Below are 25,763 nucleotides of genomic sequence, written 5' to 3'. Positions count from 1 at the left end.
AGAGATAGTGTCTATTCCTTTCCAATATTCACATTCACCTCACTGATCAGTCACTATACTTCAGAGAACCCTAACAAGGATCTTGCATTTTCTGGCTTAGAGGTGCTGTGATACATTCTGCAGTGCAAAGGTGCTAGGGAAACCCAGGGAAGTGTGAAACACTGCCTGAAAAAAACCAGAAACTTAGAAAACCCTTCAAATTACAATAGTTGAACAACAGGGTTTTGTTGCGTCGTCTGCATCATGAATCTAAGAACTTTAGATTTCAAAATAAAAGCTTTAAACCATACCCAGCTCATTAGCCAGATCTTTTGAAAGGCTTCCTTTCTCTCTTCCCCCCCCCCCAAAAAAAACCCCAAAAAGCTCTACTCCAGAAAGTTTCCAAGACTGGGCAAGATTAAAAATGAGATTTAGAACAGGAAAAATTCTGAAGCATGAACACACATGTCTACCCAAATTATTCTGCACATAGATTATGTTAGGTTTCATAACAGGTGTAGGCTACACATGCCTTCATTCTAACAAGCTTCTTCTGTGACAAACAAAGAAAAACATGGAAGTGCAGAAAAAGATTTTGGCTTGGCCAAATGTTCAGTGGGGAACCATTTGTTTGTACCATCCCACTTTTCTAAGTGTCACACAAAACACTAATAGATAACACCTAACTATAATTCCCCACTTCCACACTCAGACAGCTCTGAGAGCAATAGCATCCTTCGGTACAAACGAATCTAACAGAACTGACATTTTAAATTTTGCAAACTGTGATCCAAAATACTTCAGAACACCATTGTGCTAAAAAGCCCCTATACAACATAATTAAATAGCTATTTAAGTTATAGAGATGCACAGACTGTTAAAATTAGCCAATTTTATTCAAATAATGTTAGATGGAACACATAGTTACCTTTTTTCAAAAAGGTTACATATTTATGTGCTTTTTAGTCAAATGAAAACTGACTTTCCCCCTCTGCAGAAGTATTTCAGTAGAAGCCAGAGTCTTGAGTAGCCCAGTTAGGTGCCTAAAGAATAAATAAATAGATAAGGATCAGTAGAAAAGAAATTACTGTATTACCTGTTGGTTATTGAAACTTATGAGAAATGATTAAAAAATTGTAATACTGATACATGGCTAAGAAGTGGGAATATTGTTAATTAGTGAAGGATACCCCAATAAGTTTAAAGCAAGTGCTGATATAGCAGAAATACATGCTGTAATTAAGTTGTACAGCCTGAGTCCCCCGACCTAGTAGTTTCAAAAAGGAAAAGTTCTAGAAGATTCCAAAATATAAAAACAATTTGGCAGCTATACTTTTTAAAGAAAATAATATCACATTAAGTTTCACATGACCTCCCTTTAATGGAATGAACTAATCCACCACTGCTTGTCCAACTTCCATCAATATTTCAGCCAAGCAGTGAGGAAGGCCAATAAAACTTTTAATATTTTAAGTTCTTTTAATGTGTGGTTTGGGGTTTTTTATTTCGTTTTAAGTATGTATGGCCAGGTCCCTAGCGGACCTCAGAGTCATCCACCTTTCACTGTTGTTCTCCCTCACAAAGCTTCCCATGTTGTAAAGTGGACAGAGGCAAAACCAGAGGATCTTGCCAACTTCCTTATTTTCAGTGGTTCTACTTAAACCTCTGGCTGATCTAATGATATTCTCTAGATTTTCATGAAATGGGTTTAACAGTTAGGGTTTTGCACAACTCCTCCATCACGTTCCAGTCTTAAGCATCACTCATCCTTCTCTCAATACTACATATACACCTCCAGATACTTTTCAAGTACAAACCACTTAAAGTAATATAACTACTTTTACAAGTGTCACCCTTCAAAACCAGCCCTTTTCAGGCAGTGAAGGAGACCATTTAAAGGAATTAGAGAATCAAATGACAGAAATACACCTAGTTATGCAACAAAAAAAGGAATACCTAGTGATGAGAAGAGAGAAGAGAAGAAAACAAGAATCACTGTCTAATGCTCGCTATAAGAAAATAAGCTTTTTCAATTTAATATGTAGTGCCAGAACTAGAAGTAGGTACATCTGACGAATTAAGGAACAGGTTAAGAGTTATACTTAAATATATCTTACAAAAAAAGATAGCAGGAATGTAGACAAATATAACTTATACCAACCTCAGATCTACCACTCTGATTCAATTTCTTCTCAATGTTCATAGCCAACATTTGACTACGAAAAGACAGGCTTTTGGTCTTTTCAATCACTTGTTGATAAGGTGAGACTGCATTGTTGCCCATGACTACATGGCCCTAAAACACAGGAAAGATACAGCAAATTTAACAATCACTCAATGCACATGCCTTTAATTCAATGCTCTGCTTTCAGAGCTTTTGCAAATCATCCTACACACAGGATCAAAAAAAGAATAAATGAAGTCCACTACACTTCATGGGCAAAGAAAAAAAACAGCAGAAATTAGAATTTGCTGTTCCTGAATAAGGTAAAAGAAATAATGAAAAATTCAACAAATTCACTTGGATCCATCTGTACAGTCTTACCAGCTTTGAATCCAGTTTGGCATCTAATCGTGCATTTCGAATTAGATTGACAATCCATCTCTCCGCTTCTTCAGGAGTCATATTTAGTTTATCTGCCAACATACTAAAAGATAACAGACTTAATCAAAAGGTGGAATAGAATCCCTCTGATGTTGGTAAACAAGACTAGGGACTATGGAATACCAGTTAAATCAACAAAATCTGGCACAGACTAAGACTTGCATTCAATAAATACCACGTATCTGGGAAGCATACTTTCATGTGACTGAAGCTACTGTAAAGGTTACATGCATGCACTCCTGCACATCTCCCACCCCCACTGCTTTACACTGGGACATTGTGAATAAGGAATTCACTTCCTGAAAGTATATACTTAGTCATTCTGAACTACATTATCTTGCACTTAAATCTTGACCTGTACAATTTATATATTCCTATTAAACCTTGCCTACATGAACATTCTTTGTAAAATTGTCAATTAAGTAATCTCACCACAACATAAAACAGCAACCATCATTATAAAGAGAACAATTGAATTGCTTTTATTCTTATTTAAATCCAGCCAGCAGTCACAAGAGTTTAGACTAATTAGTCCAGGAAAGTGTCCCTCAGTAGCTCATTTAGCAATAAACTTCACCCTGAAGTTTCAGGAACAAGATTCATGAGAGTTTGATATAGGAGATGCGACAGATACACTATGCTCAAACTTCTTGCAATTTCAAGAAGGGATGGTGGGGGAGGACAGAGAAAGGAAAATTCTTAATGAAACATGCACTCTTGTTCAGGAAGAATTCCTTCTGATGGCGTTTCCTGTGGCTTTCTAGCCAACTCCTTTAGCTTCCTGCTGGCAGTTGGCTCATACAGGACATTTGTAACAGTCATTCTTCCATCAGCTTTCAGACGAAGGTAATAAACATGAGGTAAGGGCTACAGACATGACCAAAAAGCCAGCTGGCTACATCAAGTTGCACAAGAGGTCAATTTCCCACCATTTTACAGGATCTTGCTTAAACACATTTTTCTCCATCTGAAAGTGATTTCCCTCTTGATGATTATTAGTGTCAAACAAATACTTTATAATATATCAATTATTACCTCATCTACCTAGCTAGACTATCTATATAGTCGTCTTTATACAGTCTTCTCTCCTATCTGTTCTTGATCTCTCGTCCTTCTCCCAACTATAAAAGTAAATTCCATTTTTTCTCACAGACGAACGTAAGGTGAATAGAAAAAACCCAAAGTAACTTAGAATACTGGACTGACATTGAACTCGCTGCAGTGAAATGACACAACAAACAGGCAATAAAGTATCCACAGTTAGGCAAAGCAAGGGGAAGTAAATTCCAACCACAGTTGCTACTGTTCCACTAGAACTGTTAATCTGTGGTTGAATTAGCAATTGTAGAGAGTTAGGGCAGACAAGAGAATAGAAGGTATCAAGGATGTAAGTTTTTGTGGAATTATCAGTCATCTAGGCAGAACAAGACAGATACTTCAATAGGAAGAAGCTAAAAATTGCTTTACTACCTTCAAATCAGTGATGTTAAGCACCTCACTTGAAAGTAAAGAAATTTCGAACTGAAAAACATGGGGTGGGGTGTATGTGTGTTAGGTGAATCCTCGTATTTCTCTTTTAGAAGCATCAACAGGATTCAGATAAAGTAACTCCTCCTCCAGATGACCACAAGAATGGCTACTGCCACTACAGTGGGGATTAAGCAACCTGCTTGTGGGATTAAAGCATGGAACCTCTATCTTGGATAGTCAAGAACCAACTAGACAAGGCCTTAAGTACCATAATGGAACACTGCAGCGGGTCCTGCTCAGAGTTTTAATAGGGTGCACAGATTGAACCAGATGACTTCCAGAGGTCCCTTCCAACCTACAGCACCTTTTTGCTTAACCTGAAGTCCCTGTATACTTGCAGGGGAAGAGGGCACAGAGAGGGGAAAAATTCATGGTTTCTGGCTTTGAATGACTCTAGAAGTGCTTTATATCACCTAGCAGATAATTCTACTTTTTCCTATTATGTCTAAATTTTGCTAGCTCAGCTTCTTCAGAGGTGGGCTTTTTTTAAATTAAAACATGTTATATGAACAAACATATAGTATATATGCAGCTATATGACAGAAATAGCACACCTCTGTACAGGTATTTTCCTGCACATGCATTTGAAAAACTTACAAATTGTAGAACGACAATGGCACGGTAAAAAGGGATGTAGTAACTATTTTATCGCAACTTCTAGCTTTGAGTTTTACATGGATTTAAGTTTTAATATAAAATAAGCAAAGTTATCAAGTAACAACTATCTTTTAGTGAAATAAAGACATCTGTATTAAAAAACCAAAAACTTTATCACACTGATGCAAAAGATGACCTTATTTCAGCACTTGTGGCAACTAGGTTCCACTTTAGGGTCTCCTTGCACACTATACTGAAACAGCCAGCCCCACCCAAAGTGCCTGGATGTATAACATGGAGGAGGTACTTGCCTGGTAAAGCAACACATACAGCCAAAAAAGCATTCTCCATCCTTCCAGAGCAAATGCTCTGAAGATCTATCCTGATTACAGTTATGTACCAAACAACACTATTCTCCTATTGCACTATTAAAATAGGTATCTAATACTCCCAAGAGATGCAAGCTACAGCTTAGCCCCCATACATGTTTAACAGTTCAACTAATAGTGACACATTCAGATTTATAAGTATTAACACCATTAATACTAAGGAATGGAAGCAAGAAAAGTTGTATTTTACATTACCATTGTTTATAAAGATCCCCACTATAATCCAATGAAAATCAGTGAATTATAATGGAATAATTTCATTAATATTTAAGGAATACTGTCTACCATTTCAAGTTACAGGTGATTTCAAAGGGTAGTTTCCCAACAGTAGTTTCAAAAATAGTTCTTTAGATTGTTTTATAAGGAGATTCACACATTTGGGTGATGCTAGGGCAAGTGTTATTTAAGTTTTCCTTTGCTTAAAAGGCAAGTTTACCAAATTCCACACATCATCATATGTAAACAAGCCTATCTTGTACTGCGCACAGAAAAAAATATATAGAAAAGAAGAATGAAGCATATTCAGCTCTTCTATACAGGCATATCAAAGTAACCAAAACACATTCTGAATTAATCTATTACTCCCTATTAAAGATAATATATAAAACCATAAACTAATTGCAGGATGATTTGAGATGTATAAATTTTAAGTTACAACTGATAAAGCAACTACATCCTTTGGAAAAAGGTCAGCTGCCTAATAGATGTAAGTAGTTAAGAAAACATTAAATTAGCCATCTATTTTCCATTTAACATAATGAATAGCAGATTTCCCACTAATTGTTTTCAAATTTGTTCTGAATAGTTAAACAGTACTTATCAAGCACTGTGACACAACCAACTAGTTTTCAACTCCAGGAATAGCAGTGGAAATTACTTGTGGACAAAGAAATGCAAGAACTACACCTCAGTCAAACATTTAATTAAAAGCACTTCAACTGGCCAATTTCTTCAAAAACAAGTCTGAAATGCACTAAGAAATACTTAAGCACCCCACTTAATAACCCAAAATCTAATGATTGTTACAGCTTGTGTAGAAATTTAAGGCTTACGTCCATTTAAAAACACAATGACCTACTGAAAAGTATCTCATTACTGATGATTGATTCCACATGCAATTACCTGAGGTGATACATGGTAGGAATATCCATTCAATCTGAAATATTTCTCAACTCAAAGTTTATCACTTGCCTCAGAACACACCACAATGCTTACAAGATACACTACCTGTATTTATGAATCACACCTAACAAGGAGAGCCAACTACAATATTTTCTATCATACTTGAAGTTGAAATACCACATATGGCACCAAAAAAATAAGAACTGTAAAATAAGTAATAAACACTAAATAAGGTCTGTGGTAGGTGGTTGTCATTTGATTCGTTAAATACAGCTTGCTATTTTTGCTATAATGAATCATGGGTACGTTGCCCACAGTTTATCAGTATCTTTTGACAGAGGGACTTGAAGCATACCTAAGACACATCCTCCAGACTCCCTGCTCATTGATTGGAGCCATATTAGAGAAGCAGACTTCTGAGAAAGACATCTAGTCTTTAGTTAAAAAAGCTTAAACATCTAGTGTCATTGAAAACTTCTGCTTGAATATGTGCAGTATTCACAGTACTAAAAATCATTTATAGGAAATAGCAAGACACTATGGGGTTTTATATTCCCCAGAAACTCATCCCTAAGAACTTTATTTACATTTTTTCTTCCAAATACTTATTCAAAACTCCTTTATCCCTAAGTGTGCACTACTCTGCTTAAAGTGATTTTACATAAGGTATTAGCCTCCTTATAAAAATGAATGCAAGTATGGAAGTCTTGTTCACAGAATCTAGTTCAGTTTACTGTTATGACTATGCTTAAAAGACAATACACCACAGCTGATTAAAATGCTCAGATTCACTGTTTGTCTTTTACATTGAACTCATTGACTACTTGAGCTGATACAAAGGATAAAAAAAATATAATTTTCCAAATGCAAAGACAAATGTGTCACACAGTGAAGAGAGATTAAAAGTAATACAAGTCTTTGTCCTTTCTCCAACTATACCTATACATGAAAAAAGTAATCCTTTCAATAAGCTTGCAAAACTAATACAATTTTCTCTCAAGTCATTTTCTTTTGAAATCAAGCACCATTAAATTGCTTCCTCAGAGGACCAGACACACCCACTTGCTCTGGATGCAAGCTGGTAACAAGACTGTCGAACTTGATCGATTTAACAGCTTTGGTTTCTGCTGTCTCAAGGGTCTCTGCACTGTTCTCTACCATTGAGATTTTTATAGCACTCAGTTTTTTCACTTCACTTTTTTCCTTTTTAATTTAAGGGATGTGGAAATACAGGGAATGGGGGCAAAGGCCAAGTGGAAAAGGATCTCAAGCATGCATAACATCTTCCTGCTTAGTTTCTACAATAGAGGCATCAGAGCTGATCCATTTGAAGAGTCTGCTTTCACAAAATTAATTTGAGTAAACAGACATTCTTGTTAATAAGAACATCATTTTCTTACAGCCGGATCACTCACTTCGTGCCAGAGGGAATAAGATCTATTGTTTTCTATTTAATTAATAACAAAACCAATACAGTTATAAATTTTCAAAGAACATACCTATAAGACAGACATGGGTATCTGTATCTACCAAACACAAATAAATTTAAGCAATTGCTGTATTTGCAATTTGTATTTACTTAATATCACCACTCTATATCAATAGATGTGGAATTGAGCTCCAAATTAAGACACCTGGACTTATGTGACACTGGGTATGAAAGTTCCCATTAAATCCAGTACAGATCTAACTTGACACCATGAGAAAGTTCTAGCTTGAAAGCACTGTTTGTTTGGGGGGTCAGGGCTGGTAGAGAGAGATTGCTTTAAAGTTAACCACAAGAATTCAACTCCAAAATATGATTGTTGTAATTTATCATATTAGAGCTATAAAACTAGAAAGATAACTATCTAATTAGATTTTAGTTAATGATTTTCATTTCATCTGATGATTGAATACTTTACTAAAGTTTACACTCTTTGTCAAACTGTCATCCATGACTGATTTTTCTGAACTGCCGTATTAAGAAGTTATCTTACCCAATGCTGATACATTGATGGATGCGACAAAAAGTCTCAAATATGAAGAGACGGGCATTCTCAATGAAGTCTTCAAGGCATGCAACTAAGAAGAAATCATTCACAAGCACCTGCAGGTGTTAACGAGAAAGCAAACATTGAGAACAAACATGGAAGTAGTCATTTACTGGTAGACACTGTCAATAAGCAAAATCAGCGAACGGTCCATCTAAAAACAGTTCTTGGTGTGTTCCAAGATGTGGAGAAAAAGCTACAGATTTAGCAGAAAATTTTCATTGTTCTGCAGCTTGCTAAATTAAAATTGCATGCTAACATGATCACTGAGGTCTGACTCAAGAAGAGAACAAGGTCTACTGCTGTCATAATTCTACTGAAGATCCCTCCAACATGTAAAGTTTAACTCCCCCCTCATATTGTAGGATTCTTCTGTCACTCTGCAATTTGATCAGCATTCCCCTTACCATGCAAGCCAGCTTACTTAGTAGTGCAAGTGTGCCTATAAAGTTCAGGTTACAGGACCACCAGCCCTATGCAGTGAAGATAAGCCTTCTGATTTACCCAATTAGGTGACTAATACTAATGAAAGGAAAGCCAAACCAGAGGCTGTAAGAATTGGTACTAATGTTCAGCTGTTAGAAATACTAACTTTTACACTAGTCAACCCAAGCGTTAGGTATCTTTAACTGTTCATAGTAGATTAACTAAGATTTTTCCAAGAATATGTATTTAACTATCCTAATGTTATTTCACATTACTTTTCACCACTACAATTCCAGGATGCAGTATCTTTCACAACAAAAGGCAAATCCAAGCTTTTCTTCAAGCACTTTCAAACACTAATGGAAAAGCTGAAGCTCGGCCAAATGCATGATTACCTATTCACTTCTGTTCTGGAACTGCTTAAATATAATTTTAAAGCTATATCCTTACCACTAAGTCTTGTTTATGTGTTACAAAAGGAGTTGTCAAAAAAAAGCCACACAGACACCCCCACACACTCATGAATTAAAGCTCATCAGAAAACACTGGCAATGGAATCAAACACTACTTCAAATTTGCTGGCCATTGTGAATTTGAGATCTTTACTTAAAGGAAGAAAAAAGTCTTATAAACGTTATAAGCATTACTGTTTCACACTCCCTCAGCTTCTTCTGTGCACCATCGAAATCGAAATTAACATACAAGCATTCCACAAACTCTGTGATAGGGTCCCTGTATGTGTAGGACTCCTGTCAAAAAAATTAGGAACAATATTAGAAATCAAGGCCACAAGATCACTGAGTATTCCTTATATTCTTCAAACAAAATTTAATACTGGAAACAAGTCCATATATCATCTTAAATAAAGTATTAAGTTCAGCTTCCCAATTCCTCTTATAAAAGCTGAATAAATGTGTGCTCTTTTCCCTCCCAAGTAGTATGGTTAAAAAACCAGAAGTGCAGTTTCACCTTCAGTATTTAGTGCTGCAGTCTTTGGGTTAGAAAAGTGTCAAGGACTAGAGCTGGTTCTGTATCAGACCTCCCAATTTCTTAAAATATGGTAGAACAGATATTCTTCCAAAACTCTGATTTCAAAGACTAGTCCAACACCAAATCCTTCATGCTTCAAATTGAATGATAATTCGATTTACACTGATAACATAGCTAACACAAATAATGCTACTTTCTATATACAAAATGCTTGAATTTATTTTGGCATTACAGGAATTACTCTAACTACAAGGCAGGAACAACACTAGAGCTATATATATATATATGTGTAAATTAAGATGTAATTAAACATTCTCTGATATGTCTCTAATGCACATTTTACAACAGCTTAACTCAATATCTGTCAGTATCTGCTTTAGCATACAAAAGATCAGCAGATTAAAGGAATTACTAAGAGATTTTTTTTTTCTTGATCAAAGTTATTTGTCCTTCCCCAAAGAACTGTATTTACAGCCTCATTATTTGGATTAAAATTCAGTTTTTAGGTAAAGGGTTTTTTTAACATCAAAATTGTACTCGTTAACCACATAATTAACATTCACTGTGTAAAACAGTCTTGGATCAAACACCTTTTAAATTTAATAGAGATGAACAATAAACTGCTTACCTATCAGTTCAATATTTGAAAAAGTATTGCAAGTATTAGCAATCTCTAATTGCGAGTAGAGCAATCAGCCTACCATATGACATTTCACAAATCATTCAATGCTTTGTTTTTCCTATGTAGGCAAGTCACTAGTTATCCTGTCTGAATCGCTTTTAAATCTATAAAACCTCTACTATTTCATGATTTAATATAGTGAACCATACAAAGTAAGAGTACTAAGAAATAAATCTCAGATATTTCAAAGTCAGAGTTGGTATTTTCAAAAGGAACACCCTAGTGATCCCTTTTTATTCACACCAATTGTACAAGATAAAACCAAAGCAAATCAAGTTGTAAAATGTTACTTCAAATATTAGAAGATCATATTACATTAGAAGTTCAATGCTAAAATCAGGTTTTAGCTTAAAACAAAAGATGAGTCTTAACACTTCAACTAGTTTATAGCTTATGTTACTTCTTTTGCGAACACTAATGCTTAAACAGATTAAGATATGGTTAAAATTTGATCCTTGCATTGATTGTGCTTTGCATAGCAGTTACATCAATGCTTGAAGTGGATTAATTGATTGCTAGCCTGCAATAACTGCACTGTCACATATATATCATAGTTTTATTCACAATATATGTTATTATCACTAAAAGTGTTTGAAGCATGATAGCACGCATACAAGTTGCATGCTGATTTCAGATAAAAGTCTTTGCCATAACCACCTTGATTGCTATCAAGCACAATTCTTTTATTGCTCTTGTCCCTGTCTACATCCTTATATAGCTGTGACAATCACTTTCAAGAAAATGCACATGAACACAAAACAATGCACACAGTTCAGTGGTTTTGAAATGCAAACAAGATCCCTTATTCATACAAGGCCTTGTAGGGACTGCTGAAAAAGAATCAGATCCAAAGCCATTTCACATATATCGCTGAATTTTCTGCATTTAGTCATACAGAAAGAAAAGTAAAATTGAGTGCATATTCTATTTTACTCATTGCTTGTTGACATGAAAGCAGGAAAAAAATTATTCTGTCCTCCCACTGATTGACATGCATTTTACTTCAGTGAAAAATTAGTTCAATGAGAGAAAGTGAGCACCAAAATACATAAGTCCTAAACCAGGCATATTATTAGAAGAAAGTTACTATCAAGTCTCAGTAAATAAGGACAGAAAATAGCAGATATTTCAGTCCTTACCTGCTGAATAACCTTGACTAGATCTTTCAGCACTTGTCTACGTTTTCGAACATCCTTATTTGTTATGACTGCAGTAGTCAGATATCTGAGGATATGCGGGCACATTGTCTGAATTGCATTGAGATATCTAGAAAGAAAAAATACAGATAAAGCTCAGGTAACACAATTTTGCATCAAAACAGTATTCACAATAAATAGCTTATGCACCTTTTAGGCAATACAATACCAGGGCTTATGACTGACCATTTATTCAAATATAGAAGGATGATTTGTTTTTGTTAACCTTGTGATCACCTTTTTCAGACAGGAAGAGGAGGGAGGGAAGCAAGGGGAAGAGAAGGCAGCAGTGCGCTACGGAAAGAAGAAAAGAGGCTAGCACTGCAAAAGAACAGTCCATATGCTAAGTTCAATTCAACACTGACCTAAGCTGTCAGCTACACTGATTTCACAAGAGTGGTTTACACAGGCACACACAACCACAGGAAGTCCTTTTCCATATTGTCAGAGCCTGCAACTTTCCTGTTCAACTTCCCAATAAATTAGCCCACATTTACAAGTATAAATTAAAAACAAATCAACACATACGCTATGAAACAAAAAGGAGGCAAAAAAGCCCATTACGAGTTACCAGTCTACTGGGTCATCATGCAAAAAATTCAACTGCTTTTCTTTAGTACCATTCTCCTACTCTTATACATTACCTCCAACCAGGTACTAGGAGAGCAAAACTTACAACTAATTTCTCACTGTTAAACTGTTCTCAACTCCTAGATCTACATATAAGTCAATCCTCTCACAAATGGCTATGTTTCAATTTTCATTTTTTATTCTTAGATCTTCCTCAAGAATTCTTAAATAGGTTTTGTAAAATCAAAATAGAACAATACCTTCCCCTCCAGCCCTAAAAGATGTGGTAGGAGTTGGTAACCTAGCAAAACCAGTTATTGCATCCCTACCAAGCACCAGAAAAGAGCCAGTTCTTCCTTCTTCACTGCCCCTTTTCCTTGAAGAGGAAGTATAGCCATGAAAAACAGATTATACACAAAAATTCAAAAAGGCTTGGGAAAAATATTCCAAGTGTTACTATCATTAGAACTTCTGAAACAGCCTCAGGCTCTGGGCTGAAAAATGTTCGACAAGCTTGCATATTCATCACCTGCCTTCATTTTTATTTAAAGACCCCAACATAACACAACACAACTTACTGTGGTTGATAGAGAAAAAGGTCAATGATATTGTCTCTCCCTTTAGGATGATTAAAAAACACGAACAAAGACCAATGGATGAGCCATGTTCTTTGCTGAAGAGACTGCAGCGGAGAGCTGACAGACTAAAAGAAAACATAACATTGGTTTAAGTCAATTAAAACACAGAAAGTCTGCATGAATACTAACATATGGAAACCTGTAATTGTTCAAAAATCTGTGATTTTCCACTGGCTCCTTTTAGCTGTTATCACTCTCAGGCTGAGTTTTTAACCTTTTTAACCTGTCATCTCTTAAAGATAAATCTGCTGAAAGTTATAACCAAGATAAATTTTCCAATATTACATTCCAAATTGTTTGCCAAAATTTATATTCTGTTATGGCAAGAGCATAGATTTTATTTCTCCAAAGGCCACCATACTAACGTAAGTTATTACTTCCCTTTTTAATCCTGAATTTTGTTTCTTGTATTCCCTCTTCAGATGTGATCTGAAGAACTACTTGGCTTCTCTAGCCTTTCAGTTGTTCTTCCTCTCTAAAGCCTCACAAGAGCTTTTTTTGCCATATACTCAGACAATGATGAAACACCATAATCACTTTCAGCCAAGAAATAAGAATGTAACTATCTTCATTTAAACCAGCTGATAATGCACAAATAAGGATTCAGCTCTAAGTATCTGTATTAGCTCTAAATTTCAGCAGCACTTCAAATAGATTGCTAAGCAACATGTTGAGAATGAACTGACACAGCATGTAATAATCACTCTAAAGAGCATGACAACTACCTACTATGATTCTATCCTAAAAAATCTTGGGAGTCTCATGCATAAGTCAAATTTAATAGTCTGTTATAACCATATAGGTTCATAAAGATGAGAAAATTAGAGAAGAAGATTTGTTAACATTAGTTATCTGCCACAAAGACAATTCTGGGGAAAAAACCCACCAAACACCTTTTCAAGATTCTGGTTCAGGAGAGTAAAACTCCCACATTTCAGATATGGCCACTGAAGCCCCATGAGCAGAGAGGAAGATGAGAGGTCTTCCTTCCGTTTCAATCACTTTAGTTGCTCCAAATTAGTACTGCAGCCCCACTCTTTCCCTTCATGTTCTTGGCGCTCCTCTGAACTCAGGAGCTGGTGAGGAAGTTCAATTGGCTGAAAACTATTTCCAAAAACAAGCTGTCTTGCATTTTCCGTCAAAAGTGTTATTTTCATGTGAGAAGAGTATAGTTTAGTTATATGCATTTTATTCATGCGTTCAGAAAATAAACAGTACAACTATCTGAAATTTAAGCAGCAAAAAATTTCACACAATGATACCTTGCCCTCAAAATCATCCTTGAGATTAATTTTGTTTTTTGTTTATTGGAAATACCTTAAGAGTTCTCATCTACATTTTCAAATGTCGTAAGAGGGAAGCAAGTAATTTGAAAGAGGAAGCTTCACTATTTCTTCACGAGCACCTTTTGACTCTCCCACTATTATTAAGAAAGTATCTAGTAACAAGTGGTAAACTACTCCTAAACAAGACTGCAAGTGATTCATAATAAAACTTGAATACTAACACCTCTAACCTTACTAACATGACCAAGATTTTACTTACATTATTATCTATTGTCTCCTTTAGTCTTGTGAGATCTTCCATGGCTGCATCCCAATTCTGCATCAGAATTTCAGATGCCAGTTTTCCCCACAGAGAACTCAAAGCATTTCTGTCTGTTGCTGGAACCTATTTTCAACAACAGCAACAGAGTCATACTCTTAGTAATTTTTTTTTTAATTATTATTTAAAGAATAAGAAAAATATTTTCTGGCAGTATTTTTAATGTACAAGATATCAAATTTGCATGGTCTTATCTTTCCAAATGAAATACTTTTTTAAAAAAAGCAATTTAGGTACAGAAGGAAAAACAGCAGTAAGGCTTCTGAAGTAGAAGCTAGAAAATCCTGTCAAAAACAAAGCTCCATGCTGCTGCAGTTTAAATTTAAAAAAAAAAAAAGGAAAAAATGAAATGGCTGAGCACCAGATGACACACTGGCTCCAAATTTTTTTTTTGCCACTGCATAAAAACGCTTCTAAACTACTAAAACAAGGTTATTACAAAGCAGGTTCCTAAAGAACTCATGACAGTAGGTAACCACCTTAAAAAAAATCTCATACTCAAAGTTCTTTCTGCTAATGTTGTGCCAAAAAGCATACTACTTACAGAAGCGTCCAGTAAAACTGCAACTTCGCAGTAGTGAACCTATTTCCTGGAAGGGTAGTCCTAAGGTCAAGCTGTGTTAGTTTTACACAGGAATGAATTACACTAGGTCATTCACAGTGTCAAATTCTGTTCTCAGATCAGTTACAATAGTTCTTTCATAGGTATGTTTTAATCACACAGAACTTTAAACAAATCCTCTCCCATCAGAATTAGTAACAAAATTCCTATACCAAACTATTACCAGCACCAAAACAGCACTTCACTTTTTGAAATTAGTTATTTGACATATAAGAACATACTGCTAAGCCGAGAATTAAAGCATGAAGAATTAAGGACAGCTGCTCACAAACCTACATAAGTAACTTTTATTTCCCCCTCTCAGCACATGGAACATACCCATAACACTGAAAGTCATTCAGAAGAACTCAGCTTTATCATCAACATTTAGACTAAGAATTTACCTAATCCCTACTTTAAATCCTATTCTGATTAAACTAGTAGTTCCCAATTTTGCTGCTTTAATTATAGTCAGTCAATTACAGGAATTATTGTTATTTACTCTAGCAGTATTTCAGAAAGTTGAGGATAGTTTTTAGATTGGACTAGAAATTAGACAGCAAGAAACAAACCTCAACATATTAACCATTACATAGTTTCAGCAGTCACTCCACATATCTGTGAGAGACACACAGTTTAGAAGTCATTGTCTTCCAGGAAACCAAGGTGCCAATTTAGCAGATACTTTTAGTTGAGGAGGTTCACACATACTGTGCTGGTTCCAAATCACATTAGTTAGCTATTCACAATAACTGCCTTTAGCTACTGAAGCTCTTCTAGCTATAGTATCTGGATTTTCAGCAGTTACCTCAAATTTCCATTTGTTAGTAAAATGGTACATTCACTGACCACGAACAATAAGTTTACTGTGTTGGGATTCTTACAAGACACTAAATTTTCATTCTCAGAATCCACTCCCACCACTAACAAATGATATGAATTACAACAACATGAAAAGAATTGCTTCACGAATGATGGATCTGGTTGTACAATTCTCATTTAAGCTGTCTAAATTTCCTAGGCAGATGACCTATACTCTTAAATCCATCACAAAATTCAAGAGAAGACAGATGAGAGTTCAGATAAAAAGCTGGCAGTTCACCATTACCACCAATTACATTCAATCCACCTGCAAGCTTTTCACTACTGTTGATAACATCTGTGCACAAAAACAAGTATTCATTTTGTTGTTTGGTTTTTTAATATTTTTTCCAGCATACATTTACAGTGAGGAAAGAAGTATTCCATAATTAAATGTTACCACAAGCCCTACAAATTTAAAGGACAGTTCTGAATTCAGCATAACAACAACAGAATTGCTGCACAATAGTCAGTGATTATTATTAACAATTATTTTCAACTTTTCTTTGGTGCACAGTAATTGTCTCAAAAAAGCTCAAAAGTATATTTTAAGAATTAATACAGACAACTTACTGGTCTAAGTATTTAATTAAAAAAACCCAAACAAACCACAAAACAAAACCCAAAACCAACAACATCCAAAACTTACCAGAACTCTAAAGAAGTAGAGATATTCTGCAGCTCCTGAGTAGTTACCACATTCATACTGGAATTTTGCATACCTGTAGAGTGTATCTAGGTACTCCTGCCTAAACTGAAAAGGAATAAAAAAAACACAACACTTTTCTTCACTAGGAAAAATGCTGTTACAAGCCAATTTTAATAGTAAAGTAACCTTTGAAGTCTTTAGGTTCTTTGAAAGACATTGTACACAGGAAAGACAATAGAAAACTATTATACTCTTAATCTATGCCACTGAATTAAAGATTATACCAATACTGGAAAAAACGTGAAATTCTGTATTACAAAGTAAAGCACATCTTAGTTACAAGGATGCAGCTAACATTAAGTTCCAACTTTATTTTTGTTTGCATAAAAATTAAAAGTTCAAAGGCATTCAAATAAAATACATTAGCATTAGGAATTCTGCCTATTAGCTACATTGACATGAGACAGGTCAAAAAGCTAGTCCATAATTGCTCAGAGCTGTTGGCTGTGGGGGAGGTTGGATGGAGATACTTAGAACTGAATTCAAACAGATAAGAATTAAAACACTTACACCATGCTTCTCAGCTAAATAGTCAAACAGCATCCGCCCATCCCTATAATAAAAAGATAAAAACTGCCGTTTTTACAAAACAAAACGATTGTCACCATGCAATATGCTACGCAACACAACCTTTAGCCATTAAGAGTAAAATACCCAAATAGAGTATAAATTTCAAATGATATTCCTCCACTTGTTGTGGAAAAGCAACTGCAGAAATAGCGAGCCAACTGTTCCTAAAGTGTCATGAAGAAGTTTCAAAATCTTAAAATTAATATCACTAAATAAAGAATGCCACCTGCAACAGTAACTAGCGTTAAGAAAGGGTGGGAGGTTGTTTTAAATTTGATGGCATCCTTAGCTTTCATACTGAAAGTTAAATTCTGACTTGGAGCTCTTCCCACTCTCACGTTCTAATTCCATAGCAGTTACTGTAGCCAAGCAGTTTGAATTTAACAGGAGACAGGGAAAAAAAATGCCAAAGACTAAAGTAAAATAGAATCAGAAATGAAACTTATCCCACTGTTAGTACCAGGACACAGTGGTTAGCAATGTCTCTACCACAGCAAATGTCTGCAGAATGCACAACTATAAACAATAACCATACTTAGTAAGTTCTAAACATCTAATTCTCACATGATCACATTTCTGAAGTTTTTTTTATTCAACACATATAATAAAAGGACAAGCAATATTATCTAGATCAAAGGAAAGTTCAAGCCTTCAGTAGGCAAGCATGAAGTTACCTACCACCAATAAGTCTCATATTAATGACCACAGGACTTTAGATAACTATTGTTTAAAAATGCCACAGTTAACTTAGTGAATAATTTCTTATCCTGTATCTGCAATGGATCTTGATCAGCTCAGAGTGGAATTCTAGCACACCAGCTTTTCAATGCAATAAGAATTCCATTCAAACTCTGCTGCAATCATCTGGCAACAAGAACTACAGTTGAATTCATATACATAGTTGAATTCGTATTCATAAATGAAAGAAGTATTTTCAGTTTGGCACTTCGATTGTATGGACTGCCCTTCCACAATACAGAAAGAATTAATGACATTTTTCTATTCTCCACCCCCCTACCTCCCTGGGCATGCTTCTATACCCGCAGCTACCTTCCACTTCATCTCTTCTGTGTATTCACACTTAATCAATCATGTGGTAAAGACGACCTGAACAATTCACGAAACTATCATGTTTGATAGAACATGTACCCAGGATTTAACTGAAGAGGAGAGCACCAAGCTATAAATTCCTCCTGGGACAAAGACACAGTAAAAGTGTATGCAGGGGAAAATTCCCCCATTTACTCTGAAATCAACTGACTGCAAAGCTGTGAGTTTGTTTAATTAGAACTTATGGTATAAGATTCTACAAGGAAGTGGCACATTGCCAAAGTAGCCAAGAATGACAACCCCCAGTAATACTTGTAGAAGCAATGAAATAATCCTGTGGGTTTCTTCCAGTGGAATATACTTCAAGGAGGAGGAATACTGACTATAATTTTATGCCAATGTCCTCCAACAGCTGCACAGAAAAAAGTTAAATGTTTTGGCTTATTCTTGAAAGAACTTCCACTTGCAAAGTCTCATTTATACATCATCTTCTACCGTTTCCCAGACTTCGATGTTCCAAACAGCACTGTCATCAATAAAAGCCGTGATCTAAAGCTCTGATAATATGCAGCTCTAAACTTGATACAGATTCCAAATCACCAGCAGAAATTCACAAAAGTAAAAAAAAAAAATCAAAAGTTGCTTTCTACCATCTAAAGCATGCTACTCAGATCTAGACAGATTGACACCTTTCAGCCTGATTCTCCCCATTACTGTGTAACGCCAACAATCTGGATTAGAACTTCTGTCAAGCCAATAACCAAAACCAGTACTTCTGAGCTGCAAAGTTTTCCGACATTTTAAAAGCAAAAACAATGTACGAGTTCTGAAACAAAACTTGCTGCATATGAGTAGTAGGGCTAATATTTTATAGCATTAGGCAAGTTATATTCCATGCATTTTTTGATTGTATCTCTTGCTTCCAAACAGGGTGTTTCTGATTTGGAATAAGTACCAACTTCTGTGGATCAAACGTCAAGTAACAGAACACACTTCCCAACAAATGCTATACTTAGAATTGCAACCTATACTTCCAAAAGCTGTCGAGTGGCTCCTGGCTTTGCATAACCACCTAAGTCATAAGCAAGTGTAACTCCTTTTCTTAATATAATTATCTGACAAACATCCATGCTGAAATCAGATATAAAGCTTACTTATCCTGACAATGCTTTTTACAGCAGAAGCAAAAGTACATTCTGGTGATAATCAGAACAGAAAATAGAGGCTTCTTCTGAAGTGCTGGAAAGCTAACAAATTTCATGATTTCTACTGACATCTTGTTTCATGTGCACATTGACACCCAATGTATTGCACTTCACCACTTCTGCACTGACCAAGTTCTACATTAGACTATAACAAATTCTGAAAACAATGTGCAGAGTGGAGGAAGCATAGGCCAAATGGGTTGATTAGGTTTCTCAGCAAGTTGGGCAAAGAGGGGAAAGGAAAAAAAGGATGATAATCTGCACTTGAAACAAGGAGTAAATTCTAATGAAGTTCCTTCCCCTTCAGGGACCCATTTGCTTCAGGGGGCTTGCTCTCAAACAGAGGTACACCTCATCAAGATTTCTGCAGACTAGAAAAAAAAGAGTTTGTGCATTCAATGTTTTTCTAAGAAAATTCCAGAAGCAATCTTAGTCTTCCCTATCAGTAGATGCATAAAGCTTGCCAATAATAAACCCAAGTACAGGCTTCACCTTCAAGTCAAGCCATAGGTGCTGTATCTGATGTGGTATGCTCTATTTGAAATCTTAGAGCAGGTAAGGCTGAAGGGATCTAATTAATTTTCCAGAGTTCGTTAGATACATTTACAACAGTAATAACAATGCTTCCTATGTAAAGACAACAAGCAGTAACTTACACTAAATGAATACCTACTCACCCCTCTGTTGAAGTTGCACAGTTACTTCCTCAATGACTACAGTTGAACCCTTTCCTACAGGGCCCAATTTAGGCTTAGCCATAAGAAAACTCTCATAGTCCTTAGATATAACGTGCAAACTCATTCTACTTTAATTACTCCCATGAGCAAAGTGAGAAGAAATTGGATACATCTTAAAAAGATTATTATGAACACTACCTCACACCAAGAAGTTGGCCAGTTCAGGGGGTGGGGGAGGGTAAGGGAGGGGGGAAGGACAGGACTCCTGGAAGAAATACATGCTATGAGGCTGAAAGGATGCTTATCCACCAGGCCTCTCAGAATGAGAAAGACAGCACTTCATAACCCTCTGTGGAAGGTAGAAAAGGGAGAGGGCAGATGGTCTCCTAGAAAAGAGGATCTGAATTGTTTCAGCCCACATTTCCCCTCAAAAACCGCTAAGCAACCCCCCTCAAAAAACAAACAAAAAAGCCCCCCAAAATCAATGTCAGTTGTGATCTGACTGCACTGAATGATGACTGTCATTGTCCTGAGTTGATTCATGAACATTAAGAACAGAGATGCCTTACGCACAGCAGGTAAAAGCACTGAAAAAAATAAATTGTGTCCAGCAATTTTAATTACCTGACCACAAGCACTACTTAAATATTGGCTGGAAATAAAAATGTCTTTCTTTGCAGTTGCTACACAGAGAGCATTCCTATCATCAACACCTCAGAGGTACCAACAAGCCATCCTGAGAAGTTATGTTAGGAATTACCTAGTGGACTGCATTTGCCTTGTAGTCTCTGGATCCTCAAACATCTTGACAATAGGTTCAGTTTCAGCTTGAAGCTGCTTCAGCTGTGCAACAACAGTTGTTCTCTTCTCACGCAAAGCTAAACACACAAACAAAGAAGATTTTAATGTAATACCTTAAGTTTTTACAGAAACCAACCTGTAATTACATGGTGCCGACATCACATTTGAATATGTCTTCCCAATTCCTACCTCGCTTGTCCTCTCAGTCAAGTCACAAAACTAGAGGTATCTAACAATTCATTAACTCAATAAAAAGCTTCTAACACTTGATTCCTTTCCTCCTGTGTGGAGTTCTAATAAAGCCACTAAAAAGTAAGTATAGCTGGAGCAGTCTGTATTAGACAAGGTATCTTCAGGCTTCCATTAAGGGAGAAACAACGTTTTAAGTAAGTTCGCTTATTCCAAATAAACTTGGAAAAAAGTAAAAAGTGCTATGATACCAGTAAGATTAATTTTCCTCTAACTGACCAAGTTCTGAAAGCACATTTTTAGAATACTTAACTGAAAATTGACAGGAATAACTTAAAGCAGCTCCGTATGCAAAATTATGATTTGAAACACTATGAATGTTTAATTAGAACATTAAACCTTTTATGAAAAATAGTTAGGAAATAGAACTAACAGCTTTAGGGTGATTATTTTACAGACCCAAACTTCCTCACCAAGTGCTACCGGTGCAATAAAATAAACACTGAAGTAAAATTCAGAAAAGCCTATAGGCTTAAAAAACCTAAAGAAAAAACAGTAGCACCCTGAAACTGGCTATATGAGCCAGAAACATATGGGATCAGAGAAAGCAAGACCAAATCCCAGGAGACAACAGTATGCAGGAAGCCGTGAAAGTGAGTCACACATGAGGGCACTCAATGCCACAGTGAACCTATTAGACATTTCTTTCATGATTTGACTACATATATATTTGTAAAGGAGGTCCAAAGTGGATAACATCATAATGGTGACCCAGCCTAAATTTAAAAATGACTTGCCTGATAGGAAGTGTTCCAATAAGGAACAATTATCTCCAACTTCAGATGCATCTTGAGATTATAAAAGAGGAAGGGGAAACAGATGAAAGAAAAACCATTCAGTTGACTTATTAAGAGCATGAAAATGTTCTCCTGTGACATCTCCTGGCTGTGTAATTGTAAGTTGATCTCATTGAAGACAAGACAAAAGCAACTATAAATTGTGCAGAGACATTTCTAAGTATAATGGTGTACATGAACTTATCTTTGATTACTTAAACCAGTGAGGTCTTAACAAAAAAGATCAGCGTACAATTCTAATGAAACCAGCGATTCCACAAATAAAAATAACCAGTCTGTACATACATTCTGATAAGTGTTGATGCATGAAGATGACACACACCAGAAATATCTCAGAGTTAAGACCTTTTCATAGAAAGCTGTACAAGCACACACCCTGAACAACCGACCCCATGTGAAAGTATTACCTCTGCTTAAGTTATTTATACTGTTGAATAAAAGCCGCAGACCAAACAACAGTAAGTCATCATATAAAAAAAATCCTGCCAAACTGATGATGTAAAAATCTTAGAGAGATGTTTGAAAAAAGTATAAGAAAAACATAAGTGTGTAAATTGTTGGACTATATGAAGGCTGAGCTTTCCCAGTGACCAAATTCATTCAACTTACTTGCAGCTATAATCTTACAAAATTATACACTTAGCAGCCTGCTTAAATAAGTGGCTGTAATCAGAATATTAGAAACATTAGACTAGTTACTTTGTGAAAGTGTGCTAGGATTGCTATTTCTTGTGCTGTTTACTACTTATTTACTACTGATACAGTAATATTCTTCAACAGTTTAGAAAGGCTGGAACAAGGAAATAAAGAGGAAAACGTATTCAGCTTTGAGATTTTTTACAGCCCTGAGATGATCTGACTTGTTTAATCAGTAGAATTGATAAGCAGCCTAAAGGTGAAGCTATTGTTACAACTGTTTCTTAGATGACAAAAGTGAAAACCTCTGGTTCTCATTATTTATTATCAGTCCCATGCATCATTGCATATACACCCATAAACAACATTAACTAATGCTAGCATATCAAAGATTTGGTCAAAACGCTGAATCCAACGTCCATAAGTCTATCAGTTCTCTTCATGTGTTTCCACAAAAAAAAAAAAAAATCACCCAAAACTAAAAAACCATGAAGGATAAAATTAGAGAAAGCAAGATATTCTAACTTTCTCCCCCTCCCCAAACACTCCTTATGAAGATAGAAATTTAAGAAGTAAACAGGAAAGTTTCCAAAACCATGGAGAAGACAGATTAATGTTATCATAATGAATATGAAATTTAATTATCATTGATTATCTACAAGAGAAACAGCAATTTATATGTTGACAGAAGTGAGGAAAACATGCATTTTCAAGAACATCTGTAACTCCTCAAAGTCTAAAAATCAGCCACAGACAGACTGATTAAGGGAATTATTTACAATGGAAATCTAGCCTTAATACAATGGATGCTTTAAAGAAAAAGTTCAGTGACGCCAAATCATTGTGCAATACTGTTTAATTTGACCAATGAAAAATAAGTGCAACTCTATTAGGCTATACCTTTAAAGTGCTTGAAATGACCAAATCAGCATTGAAATACTTCACACATCACTCAAAGACTAAGTTCCTGATAGACCAAACTTCCCAGTACCAGGGGATTCTATTTGTTTCAGTATTGCACATCCTTTTGTTAAGGCCAAAGTTAAACAGTATTCTAGTTTTTGAATGCAACAAGCAGATTACCACTAGCTCTTTACCATCTTAGATAGAAAGGTTGTAAAACAAATTTTACTTCTAAATGAGCAGCTTACCATGTGGAATTTCATCAGAATAAAGGTTTTTGTACACATCCATAGCAAAATCCACCATGTTGGTATCACTAAGGAGATCCAGTTTTCCTTGGAGTAGCTCTTTTTCATTGTATATCTGAAACAGGAATTAACAGGTTTCTTTGAATACTATTAAATAGCTTCCAATTCATATTATGTAGTTACTTTTATGGCCCAGTTTATTTATGGATTTTCATCCAATTACATAATTTTAAACACCAAATCTCATAGCTTTGCAACATCTCTCAGCTCTGTCATTTAGTGTGCTTACTATACAGCCTCTCTACACTTCTGGTCTCGGCAAGATACCAGCAGCTTCCTGCTGTTTATGAATGCAGGAACTTCAAAGACTAGTTAGAAGACAAGTAATATTTTAGATTACTATTCCTGTTAAAGGAATAGTAATTCCTATTACAATTCACAGGAAAAAAAATCCCACATGAAAAGTCCCTGAAAATTATATATATTTTAAAAAATAGTGAAGCCTTGGTCAGATTTTTCTTTCATAGTAGTGAATACTTTCTACAAAATAACATGCTGAACAGTGCAGAGCAGTGAAATAATTTGAAGTGGATCTCAGAAGAGATACTCAAGATCAAACTTATAATTTAGTGGTAGCACAGATTAAGCCAAAATATGTTGTTAGGTCTATAGCATAAGAGCAAATTTAGTTTAGCTTGTGTAGTTGGATAGTGTTTTTTTAAACTCGTCAAATTGTTTTTTAAAGTTCCTACCCCATAATTTAGCCATGAGTTGTAAACTGCTGTTAGGTCTTCAAGATGTAGGTAGGGGCCTAAACTAGAGTATACCTCAAAAATACACTTGCATGAAGGCTGTATTACAATTCACCACATTCATGGACATTTCAAATACGGAACCTGCAAAACTTTAATTCAGCTCTGAACATTGTGCTGTTCAAGATTAACACTATAAAAATAACTGTTTAATTAACTTGAGGTGATTTACAAATGCCAAAACACTAAAAATGCCCCCACGTTGACAGACATCAAGCAAAGTCCATACACTAGACATGAAAACCGGTTAGGTCAAGTTGTCTCAATGTATGTATGCTTAATTGGTTCACTTCTGAAGCCTAAAATAATATCTATTTTAAATTCAAAGCTTATGTAACTTTAAACATTTTGTTTCCATTTTAAAATGGATCAAATGAGTGCTTCAGATAGTTTAGATAGTTTAGACTGAACTCTCATCAATCTCCACCATTACTGGGTTCTTCGTAGTAATATAATTAAAAATATATATAAAGAGACCAACAAGGGACAGCACCAGAAGGGACTTACATTCGGTTTAAACACAAATTCGTGATGACAACGGTTTAAAATGAAAGTTGATTAGCAACACTATCTACACTGATGCAACCCCACACACCGCCCTACAACTCCACGGCTGAGTGGCAACACGAGTGACAACGGCTGCAGACGAGGCGCAGGGCTAACGAGGGCTGCCTCACGCTGTCGGAAAGTAGGCAGAAAACGAACCGTGGCTGTGAGGGAGAGCTTTTGCTTTTCCCTCCCCCGAATAAAGGGAAAGGAAAGGAAAGAAACTACGCCAAATCCCAGGAAGGGGAAAGAGCAGTTCCCCTCTGCCTCGCAAGCGGGCAGCCCAGGGAGCTGCGCTGCGGGAGGAGCGGCTGCCCCAGGCCTCCTCTCGTCCCACGGCCCCGCTCTCCCTCCCTCACAAGGAAACCCCACACGCCTCTTCCTCGCCCTCTCCCCACGCGGCGCAGCAGCCCCGAGCTCCTCCCTCAGGAAGCGAGACCCGAGTCGCCCCACGGGCCTGGCCCAGACCGCGCAGCGCCGGAGGAAGGAGACGGCGACGGCCACGGCGCGCCCAGGCCCACGAGAGGCACCGGCAGCTGGTGGTACCGGCTGCCACTTTTCGCCCCCCCAGCTGAAGGGCCGGCTTTCCCACCCCTGGGTTAGCCACGTACCTCCTTGACGGAGAGGAACTCCAGCAGCGGGAAGACCAAGTGCCGGTCCAAGAAGTGCGCGATCTTCGTGGTCAGGTCGTACTCCGCCATCTTGGCGACGGAAAAGAAAAGAGAGAGGCGGGGCC

The 25,763-nt window shown here is 36.3% G+C and overlaps 1 protein-coding gene across 2 annotated transcripts; it reads right to left on the bottom strand.

Annotated features, from left to right (window-relative positions):
* Positions 1-856: 856 nt before the first annotated feature.
* Positions 857-25,748, bottom strand: EIF3E (eukaryotic translation initiation factor 3 subunit E). 2 transcript variants are annotated; one of them, XM_050891035.1, is made up of 14 exons: positions 25,639-25,748; positions 23,670-23,784; positions 21,823-21,873; positions 20,796-20,913; positions 17,044-17,086; positions 16,474-16,578; positions 14,303-14,428; positions 12,698-12,822; positions 11,493-11,619; positions 9,329-9,430; positions 8,202-8,311; positions 2,525-2,627; positions 2,141-2,275; positions 857-1,022 (listed from the first exon to the last, which is right to left on the bottom strand). In XM_050891035.1, the coding sequence occupies exons 1-14, from the start codon at positions 25,726-25,728 to the stop codon at positions 984-986; spliced, it is 1,389 nt and encodes a 462-aa protein (XP_050746992.1). In that variant the 5' UTR covers positions 25,729-25,748; the 3' UTR covers positions 857-983. The 2 variants fall into 2 exon arrangements, with proteins under 2 accessions (XP_050746992.1, XP_050746993.1); XM_050891036.1 differs by lacking the exon at positions 21,823-21,873.
* Positions 25,749-25,763: the final 15 nt, after the last annotated feature.

This window comes from Gymnogyps californianus, chromosome 2 (assembly GCF_018139145.2).
Source record: "Gymnogyps californianus isolate 813 chromosome 2, ASM1813914v2, whole genome shotgun sequence".
NCBI lineage: Eukaryota > Metazoa > Chordata > Aves > Accipitriformes > Cathartidae > Gymnogyps > Gymnogyps californianus.
Note: the sequence above shows the minus strand (reverse complement) of the source record. Positions and strands in the feature narration are given on the sequence as shown.